The 26,695-nt window shown below is 33.1% G+C and overlaps 3 protein-coding genes across 3 annotated transcripts in view; 2 read left to right on the forward strand and 1 right to left on the reverse strand.

Moving 5' to 3' along the window:
• LOC137488539 (uncharacterized) overlaps positions 1-26,695 on the reverse strand; it is a 366,016-nt gene that overhangs the window by 243,559 nt on the left and 95,762 nt on the right. The gene's annotated exons all lie outside the window — the stretch shown is intronic.
• pef1 (penta-EF-hand domain containing 1) lies at positions 550-14,325 on the forward strand. Its single transcript, NM_001003643.1, is given in 5 exon segments — positions 550-589; positions 2,389-2,650; positions 7,618-7,773; positions 7,961-8,104; positions 13,570-14,325. Coding segments are annotated over 5 exon segments (813 nt in total). The 5' UTR covers positions 550-568; the 3' UTR covers positions 13,800-14,325.
• smim12 (small integral membrane protein 12) lies at positions 15,881-20,414 on the forward strand. Its single transcript, NM_001013528.3, has 2 exons — positions 15,881-15,984; positions 19,320-20,414. Exon 2 carries the CDS (start codon positions 19,342-19,344, stop codon positions 19,615-19,617), a length of 276 nt encoding a protein of 91 aa, NP_001013546.1. The 5' UTR covers positions 15,881-15,984; positions 19,320-19,341; the 3' UTR covers positions 19,618-20,414.

The raw sequence follows: 26,695 nt of genomic DNA on the forward strand, positions 1-26,695 counted from the left end.
CCATTTGAGTATTAGTGCTGTCTGCTTAATATCTCCTTCAACAGACGTTTAACTGACTATAAGAAACTTTGCAAGTACATGTCAACTTACACTAACCCCAAACCTAACCCCTACTAATAGTAACAGTCTACTTATAATCTAATAAGAATTAGTTTGCATGTAGATGCAATGTAACTTAAATTCAACAAACGGATCGTCAAAATAAGGTTAGATCTTATCATCTAATGACAATGTCAAGTCAAGTCAGGACAAATCTTTAGTCACAGGGCTCTGTGTAAAAACCTTATTTGATGAACTTTCATTTCAAGTTCCATAAAAAATGTTAACTCTTACCTTACATATTATATCTATCCTCCTTTATAAACATGGTAACTACAACAAAACGTGTCTTTACGTACATAGCGTGACTCACAGTGTAAGCTATGAGCAATTTTCCATTGCTTTAACCAATCAGATTGAAATATGAGGCTTTTCCGTTGACAAACGTGAAAACGCACCAATCAGCGTTAAGAGGCGGGTCTTGTTAAATAAACCCCAGTCGCTCCATTTGCTAAAGATTTTTCGCGGAATGAGTTATCAATACGGACAGGTAAAGTTTGTCTTCCGGGTTTAACTATTTGACATTAATATATGTGTGTTTTATGTTTATGTGGGTGTCTGGTTTGTGTCTTAGAATCTGAACTTAATGTATAGTGAAATTATGCTTAATTACTCGCACAATCGCGTAAATATTTGTAGAAACAGGCTTTTAGGCTAATCAGTTAGCCCTGTTGCTACTGTGATGTACAATGTGATGACAAGTACAATGCCTTGGTTTTTGTTTGAACAAATCAGTTAATCGCGTGCCTTTCAGTAGTTTTAACGTTAGTGAACATACGCATCTTTTTAGTTAATGTCATATGACCAAGATTAACAATAGAAATGTCTCTCTTGAATCTAGCCGTGGTGTTCTTTCCCCTCATCCGTCAGTAAACCGTATTTCACATGTATTCCAGGGTCTATAATCACAGTATAACAACGTGAGTGTACCAGTATAACTTCGTGTATTAATGTTGCCACTTTTCATCCGCAAAACACAAGAGAGGATGCTAGACAGTCACCTTCATTGTATGGAAAAAATGCAGTGACGTGAATGGATTAAATATGTAAATATGTGCTCTCGTGTTATTCCTCGGAATTGGAATATCAATATCTGTTTCTGTTTACTGCTGTACTGACAATTATAATTGAGGTAAAGTTGGTTTTACATTCGCACATTCACTTTCACTTTCTTAACATAATTTCAGAAAAGTATTCTTTGCTAATTCAAAATAGGGAAATCACATTAGCACCCAATAACTATCAAAGTACAACATTGTTCAGTCAGTTAAATAGTGATTATATTGATTTGAAGCCATTCTTATGTGTGATTACAGACCCAATATTCAACGTAGAATGGTAAACTATTTAGGGACCATGTCTCTGTCAGAAGTTAGTGTGAAACATTAATGTATGTCATTACAATTAACCTGTATTAGGCATTTTAAATCCTTCTCTTGTATTTTATTGAACACCAAAGTCTGAATGTGTGAATATAAAACTAACTTAACTTTAATACAATTATATAACTGCCAGCATTGAGGCAAAATTGTTTTATATTCGCAAATGTGGTACCAAATATAATTTCAGAAAATTATTCTTTGGAAATTCTTAATAGGGAAATCATACTTGCAGCCAATTTCTATCAAAGTACAACACTGTTCAGTCAATTAAATAGTGCTTATGTTGTTTTGAATACATTCTTGCTTGTAATTTAAAACCCAATATTCAATGTAGCGTGGTAAACAGTTTAGGGACAGTGTCACAAGTTGTGCTCAAAAAAGTATGCCGTTATAATTAATCAGTATTAGCCTTTTTACATTCTGCTTTAGTATTTTATTGAACACCAAAGTCAGAATATGTAAATATAAAACCAATTTAACCTCAATACAATAGCATAATATTAACATTTGAAATATTTTTATTATTAATTATTCTTTGATATTGCATTTGTATTTGTTATAGACCACAACTGACAACAGTTTTGAGGTAAAGTTGGTTTTATATTCGCAAATGTGGTACCAAATATCATTTCAGAAAATTATTTTTTGGAAATTCAAAATAAGGGAAATCATATTAGCAGCCAATCATTATCAAAGTACACAATGTTCAGTCAATTAAATAGTGCTTATGTTGTTTTGAAGACGTTCTTGTTTGTAATTTAGGACCCAATATTCAAAGTAGCATGTCACAAATTGTCATTGGTCAAAAATGAACGAATGTGCGAATATAAAACCCACTTTACCCCAATGACAAGCATTTCATTTCAGCTAGTTAATATCGTATGCTTTTCTTTACTTGTTTCCAAAGGGTTATTCGGGACCAGGGGGTAATGCTCCCCAGTGGCAGCAGCCTCCAAGGGCACCATATGCAGGTGGTCCTGCTGCTGGACAGTATGGTTCACCTTATGGCAGTGCCCCTCCAGGGCAACAGTATGGAGGAGGGTCTCCATATGGATCTTATGGTCAACCTGGTCCAAGAGCACCATACGGAGGGGGTCAAGCTCCAGGGGGTCCATACGGAGGTTATGGACAACCTCAAGGAGGACCATACCGTCAGCAGGGATCAGCAGGTTAGACATGTGTAACTCTACTGTGTTTTAGTTGGGCTAAGTATTATATAGGTATCATATATATATACTACTAAATTATTCCTGTTTGCATATTTGTGTGGTTCCATTGGCCCTAAAAAATATTCTTAAGCTAAACTTGAATTGATGATATAAAATATAATTAAGCGTTTAAAATGCAAACAATGTGCATGGCTTGCATTATGATCATTGTATTTTTATTAATATGTCAACAGTAGTCAACATTTAAAATTAAAAAATAAAAAGTATCAAAGTTGCCCTAAAACTACTGGACAATATCCACTCTTGACTTAGGACAGTATTGAAATATTCATTTGGCCCACTTTTAATGTAGACTACTGTATTTAGCATTACCCGGTATAGACGATTGAAACAAAAGCATTGTAAGATCTGTAGGTAAAAACTCAATATTTTCAGCAGAACTTTTAAAGTGAATTGATATAAATAAAAACACATATTCATCTTGCTAACCTGCCTTTGAAAAGTAAATGATCACGTAACAGAATGCAAAATCCAATAAAAAGCTGAATATGAACTTGTGAAAAGGTTGTTATATTTGTAAGAATATTTAAGAGTATTCATTCATACCGTTTGTACTCAAAATCAGTAGAAAATTATGCTCTTGTCCTTTATAGCCAGTAGAATAACAAAACATTGAGCAAAGCTATAACAAAGTCTACACAACACAGCATTTTATTTTAAGTCAAAATACCACCTCACTCTGTTTTCTATGCAAGTTTTTCTGAAACTGCCATGAGTCATCACTCAAGCAATGAGAAAATGAAACAGGTTAATCAAAGGGGTAAAATAAAATATAGTTTTGTGCTCCAATAATACACTTTTTAGACTAATTTCTTGTCTATGAAGGGACAATAATCTTAATAATCAAACATGCATAATCTGACACAGTGACCATTGTAACAGACACAAACAGTGTAGTTTTAAACCTGGAAAAAAGCTTTTAAGTGTCTTTTAACAGCCACAACCTTTAGAAATGTAATCTATATTATTTTAATTTAGAATCTTTTAATTAATACATTTAACTCCTATTTCAAATCAAATCACTTTTATTGTCACATCATCAGCCACACACGTACTATGATGAGTGAAAAGCTTAGGTGCTGGCTCTAAAATACAGACAATGCAAAATACAACAACATACTCCAAAAAACAATACAATATGCATTATTTTAAATTATACAATATATTTATATAGTATACAATATATTTATCTACAAAATATTTTTACAACATACATTATTAAAACAATATACAACATTTTACTTGCAATAATGAATAGATTATCCAAAAATGAAAATTGTCATCATTTAATCACATTACTTGATTTGTTCCATACCACTTTTGAGGTTTTTTTTTTTCGTCTTCTTTTTTTTTTAGCACAAAACAAGATATATGGAAGAATGTTTGAAACATGTAACCATTGGCTTCCATAGTGAGAAAAATGGTCACACTTTACAATAAGGTTTCATTAGTTAATGTTCTTACTAACATAAACTAATAATGAAGAGTACTTGTGCAGCATTTATTAATCATAGTTCAGCATTTCCTAATGCATTATTAACGTATAATGTGTATTTACATCCAAATCCATGCTTGTTAACATGAAAGCACTGTGAGTTAATATGAACTAACAATGAATAATTGCACAAATCCCCTTACTGTAAAACACATTTTATTGCACTGTCCTACTTTAATGATAAGGCTTTTTTATGAAATTAACTTTCTTAAGGACATTTTTAACAAAGTGACACCTGGATCAATTTTAGACTTTTTATCATGTATTAACGCTAAAAATCGTATTTAATTTATGTATTTATGTGTTTGCTGGTTTTTATTGTTTATTAATTATTGAGATTTTCTTGCCATGAAAATAGCTTTTGTTGCTGACATGCCATTAAATAAAAATTTCATTACACTACATTAACTTTATTTCCTTTAACTAACCTTAAAAATGGGATTAAATATCGTAATTAATGCATTGTTTGTTTTTTGTTCGCGTTAGTAAATACATCAACTAACATTAATTAATACAGCCTTATTGTAAAGTGTAACTAGAAAAACAAATACTATGGGAATTAATGGTTATTAGTTGTCAACGTTATTTAATATATCTTTTTTTGTGTTGACTTGAAAGAAAGAAAAAAAAAAAAAAAAAAAAAAAAATATATATATATATATATATATATATATGTGTATATATATATGTGTATATATATATATATATATATATATATATATATATATATATATATATATATATATATATATATATAATTTTTTTTTATTTTATTTTTATTTTTTTACTGGTTTGGAACAAATAAATAGTGTGCAAATGATGACATCAATTTAATATGTAAACTATCCCTTTTATTATACAATAAACATTCCTAAATAGGATCTGATAGGAATATATACTAGGAATGTGGTTTGCAATCTATCACTTTTAACCGAATGTTTTCCACAGCTTCATACATCTGCAAATGCAGCGTAATAGATGTTGCTCCAGCTTGTGAATTTTTCAGCGTGGTCTCAGGAGTGGTCGGCAGCAGCTCTAGGCTGCTTTGACTGATGATGTCTGAGTGTCAGGGTTGGCAGCTAAGACACCGCGAGCCGCTGCTGTTCCATCAGGCATGCAGTGGCCGAGGGCTGTGAATAAAAGACGAAAGATCGGAATTTATGAAGGCGCTGCAGACAAGGTCCTTGATCCTCCTGCTCTGCAGCTGTGTCATATGCCCCTCACAAATGACTGATGCTGATACACCACAGGATGGCACAAGCATCTTGTACTGATCTGGTACAGAACGTGCCCAGGGGAGAATTAGAGTGATGAGTGTGGTAATAATTCCGAGAGAAAAGGTTCGTGCGGTTGTCTCTGCCTGCGTTTAAGTCCATAAGTATTCTATAATGTCCTGTGGGAATGGCTGTCAGATTCGAAGACTGTCCTCTGAACAGTGCTTATTCCTCCCGAGGGATACAGTGACCGTCTGCGCTTCACCAAATTGCACAACTTATTCTTGTCCCTCTTGGGACCGAGACGACATATCACTGACAGCATAGGCTTGCTCATGTTCAACCCATTTCCAATGTTTTTTTTTTTTTTTTCTCAAACATGACCTGTAGGACTGCTTGTCCTCATCATCATTCTGCTCATTTTTCAAAGTAATGAACAATTTCTTTTGCACATTTATGCATATGCTGTATCTTAAACAGCTCTATTCAATACATAAGAGATGTCATGTGAGTATAAATGAGCTAATTTAGTTTCTGCTGTATACACTAGGGTTATTTTTAATTTCAAACTAATGTTCTGTCTGTCATTTATAATTTGTTTTTGTTTAGTTTGTTGAAATATAGTAGTTTAGTATTTAAATTAATAACTAAAACTAAAAATACCTATATAAAATAATTAACTATATAGACATATTCAACCAAAATGTAAATAAAAAGAATATATATATATATATATATATATATATATATATATATATATATATATATATATATATATATATATATATATATATATATATATATATATATATATATATATATATATATATATATATATATATATATAAGACTACAATATATTTTTTCAAATTTAAATTTAAATGCAGACTAGTTAATTCAAATAAATATTAAAATAGTACTATGTTAAACTAACACTGTCGTACACTAATGTGCTTCAGTTCAAAACACCTGAAAGTCCCCTCAAATTCAAACAATTAAAATATAAATGAATATTAATCAAATTAATAATTATCATTTCAAACCACTCTTTCTTTTTCTTTCTTTCTTTCTTTCTTTGTTTCTTTCTTTCTTTCTTTCTTTCTTTCTTTCTTTCTTTCTTTCTTTCTTTCTTTCTTAACTTATTCCAACTCCAACTCCGACTTATTATAAATATTTAAAAAAGGGGTAAAATAATTGCCCTTTAGGTTAAACTGTCTATAAACTAAAAAATATTAGGTATATCCCAAATCGCATGCTAATGCAGTTCTGTACCATTTTGTAGTATAATAGTGTAAGTAGTGCATTCACACTGTAAACTTTAAAAATAATAGGTGTACTTTAAATTCACAGATGATGTACCATTAAAATGAAGTGTGAAATACTCAAAGACCACTGCTTTGCTTATGTAGTGAAAGTGGTGGAGCTTATATATTTTGGATTGAGAGATCTAGATTCTCCTACAAGAGTGATTATACCACATCCTGATGGTGAATGCAGCTATACTCATGGCAGGTATTATTTGGTAGTTTGGTCATTTTTTTCACAAATTTGGCAACTGTCAAACGTCATCAGGAAAACTGTTTATATTTCCGCTTAGCAAAAGCCATTAGTGTTTCATTTGAGACGAAACTACTTGCATATACTATGCTTTTGAGTGCGTAAGTGCATAGTGTGCCATTTGGGGCGCATTTAATGATTCTTGAAGTAATAAAGTATCAGTAGTAGTATGTTAATATTCTAAAATGAAAGAAAATGGTTTCATTAATTCAATTTAAAAGTTTTGAATGGACTAATTTAAATTAATATATAAAAATGAGTCAGACTCACTAATGTAGTCCTGTTTTGGTTTCATAAATTCAATTTAAAATTTGTGAACTAACTAATTTGCCCTAAATTAATGAATAAAAATGAATCAGACTTACTAATGTATTCCTTTTTTGGTTTTATTAATTCAATTTAAAAGTTTTGAATGGGGCGCAATAGGTAGTGTTGTCGCCTTACTGCAAGGAAGGGCATCCGCTGCGTAAAACATGTGCTGGATAAGTTGGCGGTTCATTCCACTGTGGCGACCCCAGATTATTAAAGGGACTAAGCTGAAAAGAAAATGAATGAATGAATGATTTTTGATTTACCTTAAATGAATGAATAAAAATGACTCAGACTCACTTACATAGTCTTTCTTTATCCCTCTATTGCAGGTAACGTTCCACCCGGTGTGAACCCTGAAGCCTACCAGTGGTTTTCAACAGTGGATTCAGACCAGAGTGGCTACATTAATGCAAAAGAGCTGAAGCAGGCACTCATGAACTTCAACAACTCCTCTTTCAATGACGAAACCTGCATTATGATGCTCAGTGAGTGCCTCCATTGTTAACATAAACCTCCTGACAGCAGTTACATTATCGAGTGGATGCTTAAATCCCCATATAACTGAATTTAGAGCACCGCAATGTCAAGCAAACAATGCAAAAATAGAAGTCATCTGATGACGCCCGCCAAAGGAAATTGAAGTAGGAATCTGTGCTTTGTCTTCATTTCCAGATATGTTTGACAAGACTAAATCGGGCCGTGTGGATGTGTTTGGTTTCTCCGCATTGTGGACGTTTTTGCAGCAGTGGAGGGCAGCGTTCCAGCAGTTCGACCGTGACCGATCCGGATCAATCAACACCAATGAGATGCACCAGGGTGAGTCTGTCAAGGGGTCAGGAGAGATGACCGTTTGCTGTTATGGACACATGTTCACACTGTTATGACGACAGTTACAGCGAGTAATCACAGATTCCAACATCGCCTTGCTATTCTGTGTTCAGGAGCCAAATGCACTGGCTTGAAATACTTGACAGTGGTGGGTGAACTCTGCTTATGTTTTTGTGGAGACTCTGGCAAAGGTTTCTGCTCAGCATTGTTTGATAAAGGGTTCAATTTATTTTAAATCAAGTTTTTAAACGTTATAGAAGTAATTTAGCAGAAAATGCAGCTTTAAAACACAAGAGTAATTATAATCAAAAAAAAATTATTTGCCAAATTTAACTTCTGTATTTTTAATCAAATATATTCAGGCTTGATGTGCAGAAGGAATATTTTAAAAGCATTAATTTTAATATAATATAATATAATATAATATAATGTAATAATATAACATGATATAATATAATATAATATAATATAATATAATATAATATAATATAATATAATATAATATAATATAATACAATATACAATGATATAGTACAATATAATACACTATATAATATAATATCATATATGATATAATATAATATGATGTATAATATAAATATATTTGATATAATATGATATATAATGTAATGTTATATATGATACAATATAATATAACATAATATAGTATAATATAATGATCCGCATATATGAGTATGACCCCTCAAAAATATTTAATATGATGCTTGATAATAATGTATTTGTTACCTGATCAAATTTGCAGTTTCTAATGTGATTTACTATATTTTCATAAAAAGAGCTGCTGGTTTGATGTGGTGGTAATATAGTACCAAAGAAAGACTAAGCATAATCATGAAGTTAGCTACACTATGCTTCTATTTAATTAATTAAAAAAATAATAATCTAGTAAAGTTGTCAGTTGTCATGACAGATTAATAAATAGTCAATAATGTTGTTTAAAAATAATAACTACACTAGTTTGAATTAATTAAATAAAGGATATATATATATATATATATATATATATATATATATATATATATATATATATATATATATATATATATGTGTGTGTGTATGTATAAAACCTTTAAAACCTTTACATTTAGGTTGTTACATTTTTCACATGAATCTTTGACATTCACGGTGCACTGACAAAGCTTTCCATACACAGTTTTAGATTTAACTTTACAACACAAAACCTTTTGAATTGAAATGTATGATTTATAAGTATATATAATAATAATACTATTATATATTGAGAGAGGAACAGCTTTTATTTTCTTCATCCGTAGCAGTGAAATGGGGGTCATAGGTTCTTTTGTAACAGTTGTCTGCTTTTTAAGTAGTTGGAGCATTTTAATTAGGCTACTTGCGCTCACCTTCCTCGCCATTAGTAATAATCAAAATAACTGCAGCTTTTACAGTTTGAAAATCGCACCTTTTTAAATCGTGATTTCGTTTTACAAACGATTAATCGTGCAGGCCTATAATTTGTGCATATACATTAGTTTAGTCAGTACTAAAGTCAAATCTTAGGGTAATCTAAGAAAATAACTTGAGAGAACAATCCAAACATGAGTACATCCAAATTTTTATGTTAGTGAAAAATTTTAAATAAAAACTTAAAAACAAAAAAAGCAAGAGAAAAATATTTTTGTACAGTTTGTAGTTTTTCTGTTTCTTTTGGGGGGTGGGGTGTGCACAAAAATATTTTGCTTAAGTTAAATGTATTATCTACATTCATTTGTTTTCCTTCGACTTAGTCCCTTATTTGTCATAGATTGCCACAGAGGAATGAACTGCCAACTATTCTGGCATATGTTTTATGCAGCGGATGCCCTTCCAGCCACAACCCAGTACTGGAAAACACCCATACACTCTCACATTCACTCATGCACTCATACAATAACGCCAAAACCGGAGCACCCGGAGGAAACCCACACAAACACGGGGTGAACATGCAAACTCCACACAGAAGTGCCAAGTGACCCAGCCAAGACTCGAACCAGCGACCTTTTTGCTATGAGGCGACAGTGCCAACCACTGAGCCACCGTGCCATTCATTTATTATTTTTCTATTTCTAAAGATGTTTGGTGACTAAGATATTGTTTTAATAAATATATCTGTTTTATAAATCAGTTTTGAACTAATGCACCAAAATATATCACCTATATTCACAGAGAAATAGATACAAATTTTTAAATGGGGTGTACTCATTTATGCCGAACACTGTAATATATTGATCTTAATTCTGCTATATCTAAATAATCTAAATTAACAGTGTATACTACAAATTGTCAAATTATCATTATTATAGATTATAATTATATTATATTGTATTATATTATATCCTTTAAACCTACCAGCCATTCGCCAAAAGTTTTTATTTAAATGCAGTGCATTTTTAATCAAGCAATTTTTGCTTGTGATGAATTCTGTCGATGACTTTGCTATAATATTAAGGCTTGGTCAGTGAATTAATCATAGCCTCAATCTAAACACAGCAAGTTTTTTGCTGCTTTCATCAACTGTTTTCTATATGTTTTCCTTAAAGATATTCACATAGCATTTCACATATCTATTTGAAGATTACAGTGTTTTTGTTTACTGCTCTAAGGAATTTCTCAATAGACAAAGCATAATTACAATTATCCTTGATTAGTCAAGTTTCCTGGCAAAAAAAAAAACAACAACAAATGTGTAAATATAGAAAGGTTAGGTCACATAAACGCTCAAGATTTAGCAGTTGCATGACAAACAAGTTGAAAAGGAAAGAGGCAGTTGCTATAAGCTTGTGTTTTCTTCAGTGAAGTTCTTTTTTCCCATCTAATCCTGTGCAATTTTATTTGTTGAGACGTCATGAGAAATTGCTCTTAAAATAACCACAAAACTCATAGACGCTGTCTTGCAGTGCCTTTTTTATACTCATTGATTTTGAATGAACAAGGCTATTCACAACTGCTGGAGCAATGTTTCATCTGCTACGATAGTTGAAGCCATTATAGAGATGTGAATAGGCCTGAAAGTGCATGGACGATTACTGCTGAGTGACAGTGTTGATGAAAACTGTGCAAAAAAACAACTGAGAGTGGGACCTGTAGAGAAAAATAACACATTTAGATTTAGTATTTTTTTGCGGGGGGGGTAAGTCCTTTATTTCTCAATAAGAAGCACAAACCTGTTTGCATCTGGTGTTAAGATGTATTTTTCTCAGTCTGGAATTTATTTTATAGATATATAATAAAATTAATCATCTTATAAAATTAATTATCTATCTAAAAGAAAGATAAAGAAAGAGAGTAAAAAAAGAAAGAAAGAAAAAGAAAGAATGCATTTAATTTAATGATTAACTATTTTATATTTAGTTTATATTTACACTCACTGGTCACTTTATTAGGTACGCCTTACTAGTATCAGGTTGAAGCCCCTTTTGCCTTCAGAACTGCCTTAATCCTTCGTGGCATAGATTCAACAAGGTGCTGGAAATATTCCTCATAGATTTTGGTCCATATTGACAAGATAGCATCACAGTTGCTGCAGATTTGTCGGCTGCACATCCATGATGCGAATCTTCCATTCCACCACATCCTAAAAGTGCTCTATTGGATTGAGCTCTGGTGACTGTGGAGGCCATTTGAGTACAGTGAACTCATGTTCAAGAAACCAGTCTGAGATGATTCGCGCTTTTTGACATGGCACGTTATCCTGTTGGAAATAGCCGTCAGAAGATGGGTACATTGGATGGACATGGTCAGCAACACTCGGGTAGGCTGTGGCACAATGCTTAATTGGTACTAATGAGCTCACAGTGTGCCAAGAAAATATCCCCCACAGCATTACACCACTACCTCCAGCCTGAACCGTTGATACAAGGCAGGATGAATCCAAGCTTTCATGTTGTTGATGCCAAATTTTGACCCTACCATCCGAATGTCACAGCAGAAATTGAGACTTATCAGACCAGACAATGTTTTTCTAGTCTTCTATTGTCCAATTTTGGTGAGCCTGTGCAAATTGCTTCCGTTTCCTGTTCTTAGCTGACAGGAGTGGCCACACTCGGTGTGGTCTTCTGCTGCTGTAGCCAATCCACTTCAAGGTTGGACATGTAGATGCTCTTCTGCATACCTCAGTTGTAACGATTGCTTATTTGAGTTACTGTTGTCTTTTTATAAGCTCAAACCAGTCTGGCCATACCCCTCTGACATCAACAAGGCATTTGCGCCCACAGAACTGCTGCTCACTTCATATTTTCTCTTTTTTTGGACCATTCTCTGTGAACCCTAGAGAATTGTGCATGAAAATCCCAGTAGATCAGCAGTTTCTGAAATACTCAGACCAGCCCTTCTGGCACCAACAACCATGCCACGTTCAGTCATTTAAATCATCTTTCTTCTCAATTCTGATGCTCAGTTTGAACTGCAGCAGATCATCTTGACCATGTCTACATGCCTAAATGCATTAGGTTGCTGCATTGTTGTTGTCTGATTAGAAATTTGAGTTAATGAGCAGTTGGACAGGTGTACCTAATAAAGTGGCCGGTGAGTGTATATATTTTACAATATATAGTTTTTGTTTTTCAATCTGAAAAAAACAGCTTCAATTCATCTTTTTTTATGTTGCACTTTGCATTTTGTGTCAAAGCAACTTCACTCAGAAGATTCTAGTAAATTGAAACTTCGTCAGTCCAGTTTTCAGAGTTGAAGTTCAGTTCAGGGTGGTTTAATTTTCACTGTTGAAAGCCCAAACACTGAAGAACAAATCCATTGATGTGCAGTTCCACAAGTCCCAAACAAACAAGCCAATGGCAACTGTGGCAAGGAAAAAACTTCACCAATTGACGAAAGTGAAGGGGAAAAAACTCGAGAGAAACCAGGCTCGAAATCAGGCATCACAATTGAAAAACATCAAAGGGATAGTTCACTCGGAAATTGAAATATACTCCATTTACTTACCCTCAAGTGGTTCCAAAGAGTTTATTTGTTTTAGTTTGTTTTTTAACACAGGAGAAGATATTTTGAAGAATGTTTGAAAAGTTAGCCATGGACACCCATAGCAGGAAAAGAAAAAATACAGTTGAACAGAAAAAAAATGATTAATACAAGCTTGAAAAAAAAAAGATGTAAATCATGTTTGAATTTTTGTTTAGCCCCTGAAAAACATTTCCGCAAGCTTATTGCAGAAATAATAATAATTATATGTTTAATGAGGAGCAAATCAGCATATTAAACTGTTTTCTGACACTCAAGAGTAAAGTAATAATGGCTGTAAATTCATCTTTAAATTGACATAAATAGATATAATTTAAAAACAGACTACTGAAATAGAAAACATTTGAAAATTGAATCAGGTTTTCTGAATTATAATGTCTGTATACATTATTATTGATCAATTTCACGCAGTCAACTAATCCATGTCACACTGATTCTGTTCCCCACTGTGTTTTTTGCAGCATTATCTCAGATGGGCTACAATCTGAGTCCTCAGTTCATTCAGGAGCTGGTGAACCGTTACTCTGTGCGCGGTGGGACCGGCGTTCTCCAGCTGGACCGCTTCATTCAGGTGTGTACGCAGCTCCAGAGCATGACCCAGGCCTTCAGAGAGAAAGACACCGGCATGACCGGCAACGTGAGGATGAGTTATGAAGACTTTCTATCCAGTGCCATTACCAGACTCATGTAAAACAATCCAGACGCTTGAACCTGAATGAATGAATGAATGAATGAATGAATGAGTGGCACCACACTTGATACCCTCAGCAGTGCCTTTCTGAGCTAAAAACTGTGTTCATATAACTTTGCCAATTAGCTTAGCATGTAACTAGAACTTATTGCAAGAGATGACTGTTATCATCTGCTTAAGGCAGATCTAATACAGTAATTCAAGACTAAACTATTGCCAAAAATGTCAGTGGTGCATGTGAATAAAATGCCATTAGCTATGCAGCAAGCACTGTTTACTAATTAATCAGAGTTTGTCTTGAAAGTATGAAAATTTTAATTTTCTTTTTGTTATAATGAATATTTCTGTACTTTTTAAATATTATGCAAAATCATAAAAATTAATATTAATGCTTGAAAGGCAGCTTTGCTTAGCTTTACCTTTCCAAAGCTTCTTATTTATGTATATTCTCGTCCCCCTTCCATATATTGATTTTGTTTTGTCTTAATGTTTTTGCTTCTAATTAAAATAAAATAAAATGAATTAATTTCTTGTATTTGTTTATTCGTGAGGTTTTTATTTTTTGTTGTATTTTTTAATTTTTGTTTATTTTTGAAATAAAAAAGTATATGTTTTAAATTGGTGTGTGCTGATATTGAATTCTAGTATTCATACTCACTGGCCACTTTATTAGGTACACCTGTTTAACTGCTCGTTAACTCAAATTTCTAATCAGCCAATCACATGGCAGCAACTCAATGCATTTAGGGATGTAGACATGGTCAAGACGATGTTCTGCAGTTCAAACCGAGCATCAGAATGAAGAAGAAAGGTGGTTTAAGTGACTTTGAAAGTGGCATGGTTGTTGGTGCCAGGCGAGCATGTCTGAGTTTTTCAGAAACTCGATCTACTGGGACCAGACTGATAGAAAGGCAACAGTAACTCAAAATAACCACTCATTAAAACTGAGGTCTGCAGAAGAGCATCTCTGAAAGCACAACATGTCCAACCATGAGGCGGATGGGCTACAGCAGCAGAAGAACATGTTAAGAACAGGAAACTGAGGGTACAGTTTGCACAGGCTCAAGAAAATTGGACAATAAAAGATTGGAAAAACACCTGGTCTGATGAGTCTCAATTTCTGCTGCAACATTCGGATGGTAGGGTCTGAATTTGGTGTCAAAAACATGAAAGCATGGATCCATCCTGCCTTGTATCAACGGTTCACACTTAGAGCCCCTTAGTACCAATTGAGTGTGTCAACGCCACGGCCTACATGAGTATTATTAAGTATGCCCATCTTTTGATGGCCACTTCAAGCAGGATAACACGCCATGTTATAAAGCGTAAATCATCTCAGTCTGGGTTTTAAACATGATAAAGAATTCACTGTACTCAGATGGCCTACACAGTCACCAGGCTCAATCCAATAGAGCATCTTTAGGATGTGGTGGAATGGGTGATTCGCATCATGGATGTGCAGCCGACAAATCTGCGGCAACTGTGTGATGTTATCATGTACATAAAATCTTTCCAGTTTCTTGTTGAATCTATGCACAAATGATTAAAGCAATTCTGAAGGCAAAATGGGGTCCAACCTGGTACTAGTAACGTTACTAGTACTCAAATTAGTACTGTCTAGTGAGTGTATATAAATAACTTAACATTTATAATTATCATTATTGTTAGTGTTAGTAATAGTGGTAGGATTGTTGTTGTCGTTGTCATTGTTATTATTATTATTATACCAACTTGTTTAGTTTTTTTTTTGTCCCAAAACCAATTGCTTTATTCATTTTGTATGTTTATGCTCTCTTTAATCCAGCCATACCTTTATTTATTTCCCTTGACACTTTGTTTACAATTAATATACAACACTAGGAATAATACTAGTATTACTACTACTACTACCATTTAAAAATAATAGCAATAATAATAGTTTAAATAATTATAATAATAATGTTATCATCATTTTTGTAATGGTTATTCAAATTAAGTTCATGAAATTGCTCGGTATGTTACAACTTTGGTCACAAGGTGTCAGTATTGTTTTAACAGGACATCCTGTATGAAACCTTCTTTTTCTCATGTGTGTGTCCCTGAACGAACGACACTTAAAAACGTCATTCTGACATGCAGAAATAGCCAATCACATCGTTACTTACTGTGACGCAGAGGCAGGAAGTGGAGGCACCTAGAGATAGAGGTACGTACTGTACAGTCATGGGATTTTATAAACGCACGCGCCAATGATTTGATAAATGTGTGAAATATTACGCACTAAATCGCCAGCAGGGTATTCTGTATAGTTTTAGAAGTATTTCTAAGTGAACATATTTCGTGTTCATGTATATTCGTGCGCCTCATGTTTTGACACCAGTACCCTTGTGCCGGTTACGTGATTCTTTAGAGACAAAGTTGTTACTCAATCACTTCTAATGTCATTTAATTCATTTTGCTCTATAAAACCATTATGACAGTGTTGTTTACTTAGCTTCTCATAAAACTTGTGAAGGTTTATTAATGTAAAATGCACACAGAACGTGACGAGGGATAATCACGTTAACGTTAGTTGAATCACCAGACATCCCCCCAGTTCTTTGATTACATCAAGTATTGCAAACGTTATTTATTTGTATGCCAGTGATTTTAAAATGTTCTTAAATACGTAAACGAGGCATTTATTCTCTAGGTCTGCACCGATTTGCAAGTAAGTTATTATGTAAAAATATTAAATATTTAGTTAGTTTTGAAAACATGGCGACGCAGTGGCGCAGTAGGTAGTGCTGTCACTTCACAGCAAGAAGGTCGCTGGTTCGATCCTTGGCTCGGCTCGGCTCAGTTGGCGTTTCTGTGTGGAGTTTGCATGTTCTCCCTGCGTTCGCGTGGGTTTCCTCCGGGTGCTCCGGTTTCCCCCACAGTCCAAAGACATGCTGTACAGGTGAATTGAGTAGGCTAAATTGTCCATAGTGTATGAGTGTGTGTATGAATGAGTGTGTTGATGTTTCCCAGAGATGGGTTGCGGCTGGAAGGTTGCGTAAAAATGTGCTGGATTTTAGAAGTTGGAGGTTCATTCCGCTGTGGCGACCCTGGATTATTAAAGGGACTAAGTCGACAAGAAAATTAATGAATGAACATGTTAGCATTTTCCTAATATTAGAGTTAATCTCATTACATCACTCCATAATTAATCCATTCATTTATTTTTTTTTTTCGGCTTAATCCCTTCATTAATAAGGGGTCGCAACAGCAGAATGAACTTATTCAGCTTCACACACATAGACTACTGCCACTTTAACTTATTCAATTCACCTATAGTGTATGTCTTTGGACTGTGGGGGAAACAGGAGCAACCGAAGGAGACCCACACAAACATGGAGAGAACATGCAAACTCCACACAGAAATGCCAACTGACCCAACCGAGGCTCAATCTAACGACCTTGCTGTGAAGCAACAGGAATACCCACTGCGCCACCATGTCACCCCCATAATTAATCAAAATAATGCAAACTTTTAATAGATGTCAATATAAATGTTGTATATAATCAGCCATATATATATATATATATATATATATATATATATATATATATATATATATATATATATATATATATATGTTTGTATATATATATATATATATATATATATATATATATATGTTTGTATATATATATATATATATATATATATATATATGTATATATATATATATATATATATATATATATATATATATATGTATGTATATATATATATATATATATATATATATATATATATATATATATATATGTATGTATATATATATATATATATATATATATATATATATATATATGTATATATATATATATATATATATATATATATATATATATATATATATATGTATGTATATATATATATATATATATATATATATATATATATATATATGTATGTATATATATATATATATATATATATATATATATATATATATGTATGTATATATATATATATATATATATATGTATATATATATATATATATATATATATATGTATGTATATATATATATATATATATATATATATATATATATATATATATATATATATGTATATATATATATATATATATATGTATATATATATATATATATATATATATATATATATATATATGTATGTATATATATATATATATATGTATGTATATATATATATATATATATATATATATATATATATATGTATATATATATATATATATATATATATATATATATATATATATATATATATATATATATATATATATATATATATATATATATATATATATATATATATATATATATATATATGTGTGTGTGTATGTTTGTGTGTGTGCGCACATACAGGCCAAATAGGTCTCCTGTATTGCTTCTTCATATCCACAAATAAGCCCTTTATGTTCATACATGATATGTCTCCTGTATAGCTCATATCTCACTTTGGCAACTGTCATACATGATGCCTTGACTAGTTCATATTTTCTATTATCAAGGCAATAACTAAGAAATAACTTTAAAAAGTGCAAAAAAAAAAAACGTACGGATGTGCCACTTAAATTTGGTATCACTTGTAATTGGCATGTTATGGATTTTAACTATGGCAAGTAAGTGAGGGCAGATGGAAAAGATGGAACGTGATGTCTACACGTTTTCCTAAAACATTTACAAGGTCAATTCTTTCTTATATGAAGATAGTGGAAAAAAAAGATATATAACACATGGTTTGTCTTTTTTTCCTTCTTTCCCTTATTGTTGTTAATTCTCTTGTTTTTGTTCTCATACTACATTTATTTCTTGTATTATTTGATTAAGTAAATTACAATTAAAAATGGATTTTAAATCTTGTTGTCAAGCAGCTGTAATTTATTTAATTTCTGAATAATTTAACTAACATATAGGTGAATATATATGTACCCATATACATGTACATATGATATAGGAAAATATCAGAACCCTATTTCAAAACCTATATTAAAACATACATGTTTATATAGGTTATTTCCATGTGGGCAGCTAGCGTTCCGGAAGTGTTATTGCAGAGCAACAGAAACATATTGCAGAAGTATAAATTCAATTCAATTCCGCTTTATTTGTATAGCGCTTTTACTATGTAGATTGTGTCAAAGCAGCTTCACATAAATGGTCATAGTAACTGGAACAGTGTAGTTCAGTTTTTAGTGTTTAAGTTCAGTTTAGCTCAGTTCAGTGTGATTTAAAATCATTACTGAGAGTTCAAACACTGAAGAGCAAATTCATCGATGCGTAGCTCTACCAATCCTGAACCATAAATGCAAGGCTATGCACATTGCATGCGCAACGGATCATGCCGATCACTTGACGCAGAAGTATAAACCAGGCTTTACTTACCACTAAAAGTAACTAAGTAAAGCAACTAGTTACTTTTTTGAGGAGTAGCTCAATATTGTAATGCATTACTTACTAAAGCACCTTTCCCCAACGTAAATAACCTTCCAGAACTTGGTCTGATTTTTGTTTTCAGGTGCATTTCTGAGCCTGCAACCATGTGGCCGATCTTCTGGACTGCCATGCGCACTTATGCACCCTACGTGACCTTCCCGGTGGCCTTTGTGGTGGGAGCTGTCGGCTACCATCTAGAGTGGTTTATCAGAGGGACTCCTAATACTCCAGGGGAGGAAAGGGGCATTGCAGAACTACGGGAGGATCGTAAATTAGAGGAACTGAACGGTCGGGACAGCACACAGGTCCTCAGCCTGAAGGACAAACTGGAATTCACACCGAGAGCAGTGCTGGAAAGAAACCGAGCGGTGAAGAGCTAAGTTTTATTAAACGTCATGAAATCCTGATTACCATATAGTGATGCACAACGTCTCAAACTTTGGGCTCATTTGTTACACTTCACGGCTCCGGGGACAGGATCTTTACAGAGAAGGGTTTTTTTTTGGGGGGTGATTTCACGTCCACTCTTATGCCACTTTGTTATGCTGCCCTAATTATACGGAGTCTTGCTGTAATATTTACCAGGCCAGCTGGTGAAACTGAGTGCTGAGAGAATATTTTACAGCTTTTATTCTTTGAGACTTCCTTACATTCATCTTCTGCCCTTAGGCATGCAGAGACACATGACTACATTGCCCAAGTCCAAACTTGGAAAGCTTTAATAAGTTTTCCATTCGTTCTCCCTGTCATATGCTCATGAGACCAAAGCTCAAAGAAAGACCACCTTTGTTGAATTTGTGTCCGCTTGAATAAAAGTACATTTATACAAGACAACACTTGAGTTAGACCTGAAAATGTTTCAGGCGAGTGTCGTCACTGTAGTCTTCTGGTAATTGGTAATGATGAACACGGCGACAAGTAAAAGCATAAAAGCAACGTGAGAACTTTGCACGTGTTTTCGAGTGTGTGGAAGCATTTTAAACCAGTTATTTCTGTGTCCATTTACATGTACAGTACAGTAAAATCAATCGTGGAGCTCATTACGCATATATTGCTTTCCCCAGCTTCGTTACAGCTAAATGTCAGTGGTAATTGCCTTGGCCAACATTTGTGCTGAAGTGTGTGGGAGGCTGCTGCCTTGTTCATGTAATAAATGTAAAGACTCGGTTTACTTTTAGTGCTGGTTATTGGATCATTTTTCCAACTAGTGAATTTTGCATGTTGCATGATACGAAAGAATCATACATAGGACCGGGTGTCCATTTCTTGGCTCAATTTCAAGTTCACAACACAATCTACCAGGGTTCACACGGTCATGGAAAAGCTGGAAAAGTCATGGAAAACAGATATCTGTATACTTGAACATTGGTTCGTTGTCTTCTTTTTTGTCCTTTGCCAATCACATACTCTCACATTATTAGTTCACTGTGAACATTATCTAAATCAATTTTACATAGATATAAATTGAAACTAAATAGATTGTTGTGTGTTTTACAATATGCTGTAATAAATGTTTAACATGTATTGTTTTTACCAAGCTTATGTAGACAATGCATGAAAAATTAGGTCATGAAAATTTACTTAAAAGTCTTGGAAAAATCGTGGAAAAGTCTTGGAGATTTAGTAGTGAAAATGTGTTTGAACCCTGCTTCATTTCTTTTAATTACAGTTAACCTGTGACATAATTTACTTCCGCATTATTTAAATTTTAATGGTTCGTATTGGCCCAAAACCCCCATAAGTGGTTCCGCTCTCTCATCAGTTGGAGTAAAGTAACTATTGCATAGATTATTAGATTGAGACGGGGGTTTTTTTCCTATGATGGCTGACATGTGCAGGAACCAACAAAATAATTACAGCAACCTAGACCACACAGAACCTGAAAGGTACTTGCAAATTTTAGTTTATGAATGTTTTCGGAGGGGTTTATTATAGCACACACAAAATATACAATTATTTTAATCACTTTCAACAATGTTTTATGAAAATTCTAAATGTTTTCTTCAAAACGATACCAGACGTTTGCATTTACACCCCTGCATGTGGATTTGGGAAGCTTTTGAATTTGGTTAGGCAAAATCCAGGCGAAAAGGCCAAAATAGCACTTGATCTTTTCAGTCTGCGTTGTTTAAATGTGCATAAGAAAAAGAAAAAAAATCCAGTTTTAGGCTCATTCAAATTAGTATTTCTTTTTTAATTATTAAGATATATACTTTCATGTTGTAGTACAGTCTTTTTATGGCTTCATGCATTATACCAGGGGTGCCCAAACTTCTTCTTATGAAGGGCCAAAAACCAAACTTGATAGAGGCTAGTGGGCCGAAGGTAAAGAAAGTTGCCATGAGTAATTTTCTTAACTTGCAAGGCAAGTTTATTTATATAGCGCTTTTCATTCACAGTGGCATTTCAAAGTGCTTTACATGAACAACAATAAAAGAGACAATTATAATAAATTAAAATAAATAATAACAGTGATTAAAAACAGATTAAAATGTGTCAAAACGGGTTATAAAAGAATAAAAAAGAACAGAAAGACACAATAGTGCGATCTGTTGGACGTAGCACAGTGCTCATTCAGTAAAGGCACAGCTAAACAGATGGGTTTTCTGTCTTGATTTGAATGTGCCTAATGTTGGAGCATATCTGATCATTTCTACTGATTCCAGCAGCGGGGGTTCAGTAGCTGAAGGCAGGTATAGTAGCAGAAGCAGTAGCAGAAGGCACCCAATATTAACTACTATAGTGTTTATATATGTTTATATATATATATATATATATATATATATATATATATATATATATATATATATATATATATATATATATATATATATATATATTTATATATATATATATTTATATATTTATATATATATTTCTATATTTATATATATATATTATAATAAACACTACAGAAATTTATATCTTATTTATAACAGAATTACACAAGTTTTTTTCTTGATTTGCTCGCCATCTATCACTTGACAGTCGTTACATTTTTAAAAGTTTCATACATTTACAACATTAACCTGAAACATTTAATTTCAGTTTGCTTTTTTGAGGTTTATCAATAAAAATAAAAAAATGGGGTGGGGGCTAATAACTCTGACTTCAACTGTACATCCTGATGGTTTGTGTGCATCATTTGCATTGTTGACTTTTTAAAATGTACAAATAAGAAATACAAAAACCTGAACAAATCTATTGTTTACATTACAGATATATGCAAGTATTTGACAAACAAAACAATAGTGGACTACAGCAGATCTCAATCTGTGGGTCGGGCCCCTTCGGGGGGTTGCAGGATAATTAAGGGTTCGCTTGGTGATTTCCAAAAATCTAAATCATTTTATGCAACTATTATAAAAAGCATATTTTCCCCATATTAAACTTTTTTTTTTTCCACTGGATTGCGAGCCCTGGGGCCTTGTTATATTAGATTAAAGACCTAATAGGGTCAGATGCAGCAGAAGATTGATTTTATGGCACCAGGTTAAACTTTCTGACCCTTGCAGCACTCGCATACATTAAAGTTAAATACAGGCCACAACTGAACATGGAGGATAACCTCTAAGTGGCGTTCTCCAAAATTAAACAAAGAAAACACTTTGACCTATATTAGTGTGTTTGAGCCATTTTGCATTTGGAAGGTTTGTATATTTATAACCACCTCAGAGGATATTGGGGGTCACGAGTCACTGGCATTGTTACTTTGGGGGTCACAGGCTGAAGTTTGGGAACCCTTGGACTACAGAAGCGCATGTGCACAGGCATGCAGGGTTATTTTTACAATGATACATCATCTACTTACCTGGCACGGTGGATCCTAAATCATTTTTAACAATGTGGAAAATAAAAAAAAAAAAAAGATTTTTTTTGTTTTTAGTCATGAAAATGTAGCCTGCGTATTGTATTTATGTTACCTTACATGATTTTGTAGAACAGATGCACTGGCTTTTTTCATTGCCACACATATTTTTGCTTTCAGCACACAGCTTGATTAATAGAGACTAGAAGAATAAGACTTCACAAATCACCAGAGTGTACTTAAAGGTAACCCTAACATTTTCCAGCATAAGTTGTGCTTCACTGCTGCCAACAAGCCAGAGAAAGTTTATGAGTGCTGATCTAGATGTGCATCAGCAAAGTGCATACATGCTAAAACCAGGCACCGCCGGCTTGTCTGCCCAAAACAATTTTCTATAAAAGGTTATATTTGAAGCAATATTCCTGTTGAGCTCAGTGAAAGGCTTCAAGTCGCTATTAAAACCTTTACGTCACTGTAAACTCAATGTGAGTTTTGTTCAACAGATTCTGCTGGGATTTTCTGTTCTGGTTTTCGGGGGAAATGTGTGTTAATGTCACGATAAAGCAGTGACTCAAATTTATTGACTGCAAAGCCTTGGGACAATAATTCAGCCCATTTCTTCTAGATATAATTTGAATAACTAGAAAAATGTTTGGTAATATACATTATATATCCGCTGTCAAATCATGTTTGTGTCATTATGCGCCATGAAGCTTGTGCTCATGGCTGTTTGCCAATGCTGCAGATTAAAGACAATAATGTTAATGTAAAAATAATTAATTTTAACAAACTGAACATTTCACCTCATTATATCTTGATCGATCATCTGAAGCTAGTTTTGTTTCACCGTTATAAAGCGGGTAAAATAAGTATGTAACAAGTCATCATTTTTGAAGGTGCTGTTGACTTTAAATGTTCATGTTATCACAACTAAAGCAATCCATCCAAATCCATACAAAGAAATTAAAAACAATTCGTTTAGAAATGAAGTTGTGTTTAATAAAATTAAATGACATGGGGAAAATATTGAGCACATGAAAAAGGGAAGGTGTAAAAAGGCATGAAAAGCCCAGACAGCAGTTGAAATCTCTCTGTAGTTATTCAACAACTCTGCCTTTTGTCATTGTAAATGAATATTAGCTGCTTCAGTCCCAACACATGATCAAAATGAAGAATGAAACCAAGGGGGCCATATCAGCAGGACAATGATCTTAAACATAGGCAAGCAAACTCTCAACTGGTTTCAGAAAAAGAAAATAAAGCTATTAGAATGACCCAGTCAATCACCTGACCTGAATCCAATAGAGAATAAGATCCAGATCAAAGGAGACACAGAGAACTGTTAAGATTTGTAGACTCTGTTGAACTCTGAGGGAAAAACATCAAACCTGAGGAATGCATGTGACTTTATCGGCCATACAAGAGGTGTCTTGAAGATGTCATTACCAAGGGAAAAGAGTATATAAGTATTACATTTCAGTGATTCAGCATTATTTCCTTGTCGTTTCGTTCAATTTATATATATATATATATATATATATATATATATATATATATATACACACACACATACATACGCAGTATAAGTCAGAATTATTAGCCCCCTTTAATTTTTTTTTCTTTTTTAAATATTTCCCAAATTATGTTTAACAGAGCAAGGAAAATTTCACAGTATGTCTGATAATATTTTTTTCTTCTGGAGAAAGTCTTATTTGTTTTATTTTGGCTAGAATAAAAGCAGTTTTTAATTTTTTAAACACCATTTTAAGGACAAAATTATTAGCCCCTTTAAGCAATTTTTTTTCCGACTGTCTACAGAACAAACCATCCTTATACAATAATCTGCCTAATTACTCTGACCTGCCTAGTTAACCTAATTAACCTAGTTAAGCCTTTAAATGTCACTTTAAGCTGTATAAAAGTGTCTTGAAAATTATCTAGTCAAATATTATTTACTATCATCATGAAAAAGATAAAATAAATAAATCAGTTATTAGTTATTAAAACTATTTTGTTTAGAAATGTGTTGAAAAAAATCATCTATTTGTTAAACAGAAATTGAGGAAAAAATAAACTGGGAGTCTAATAATTCAGGGGGGGCTAAAAATTCTGACTTCAACTGTGTGTGTGTGTATATATATATATATATATATATATATATATATATATATATATATATATATATATATATATATATATATATATATATATATATATATTGGGTGAGTTTTTTGTCAACAACTCCTTTAGTAATAAAATCTTCAGAAAAAAGTGATGACGTGTTCAATTTGCTTTGTTTTCTTGACTATCGAAGTGCTGGTAGCTATTGTCTTAGAGTTTCATGAATCACCAAGGATCACGTTTTGAGTTTAAAATGAAGTGTGGAAAGGGTGGATAAATATATAGCAAATAAAAAAATTTGGGTGAACTGTCATTTTAAAATCTTTCACTTTAAATTTTACTTTATAACAATAGCCTATAAAATATCTTATTATTTCTTTATCCTTTGAAATCATCTTGAGGCTCATTTGGATTTTTTTTCCACTATCTGTCATCTTAGGTTTTTTTATCTAGAACATTTAGCAAAAACATTTGACCTGTGAATCCTCAAGTGTGCTGTAAATGACCAAAATAGACTCTAGAGAGGACAGTTTGGGTCATCCTGTTCTCAAATAATGTTTAGTTTTCTAATGAAAGCAATCATTGTGATTGCTCAGACTGTTCGAAACATCCTCTACAAAGTTAATTTTTCTTTCATTATACAGCCTTACCAGAATCTCTGTCCTATACTGTATGTGTGGGTGAGACTCCATGATGTGTTTGTTCGAGGACTCGTGTTCCCGTACATCCAGTAGTTGAATTAGAGAGGAAACGTGTCTGCATTGTTTGTGCCTAACCAGGTAGAAGACCGTGGGTTTGGTGCTGGAAAGGTGCTAGTTTGTCCCATAGGACAAACAGCTCTATTGTTCCTGAGGGATAGGAAGAAGGAACGACGCCTGCCGGCTTCTCTCAGCTCCTCAGTCAGGATGTGTACAGCCTCCCTGCACAATTACAGCATCATTATTCACTGTAGATTCCCATCAGCCACTAAAACAATAGAGAGACGCTCAAAATCCTCCCCTTTCCCATGGGCTCAATGGTTCAGTTCCCACAAGCAGCTACTTCGGTTCCCCCTTTGAACCCTTTTAGATACAGTAGTTACAAAACTGACTTCCATTTCCTTCAGAATGGGACCCTTGGGTCTTATCAATACCCCATTGTCCAATTTCAGAGACTGTGTTGTAAATGCGACACTGTGAAAAGTGAAAATGTTGAGCCGTACCACTAATTTGTTGGGGGGGAACATAAACCTGCTGATATTATGGCTTCTTTGTTGTAATTTGCAGTACAAAGCTGTTATTTAGAGCCATGTATGTTCGTTTTTTAGACAACGCAACACTAGTGAAGCAATACTTGTTGGTATGTCTTCTTATTTTTAATCACAACCAATAAAAAAGCATGTTTTGTTTTAGCTTTCTGAAAAACAGGATAATATGACTGTATTTTTATTTCAAATTTGGAAATTCTTTATCTTTATCTTTTGGAAAATCTTTGGAAGATCTTTATGGAATTTAATCAAGTATTAACATTTTATTCAAACACATAGTAAA

This window comes from Danio rerio, chromosome 19, assembly GCF_049306965.1.
Source record: "Danio rerio strain Tuebingen ecotype United States chromosome 19, GRCz12tu, whole genome shotgun sequence".
In the NCBI taxonomy this organism is placed as follows: domain Eukaryota; kingdom Metazoa; phylum Chordata; class Actinopteri; order Cypriniformes; family Danionidae; genus Danio; species Danio rerio.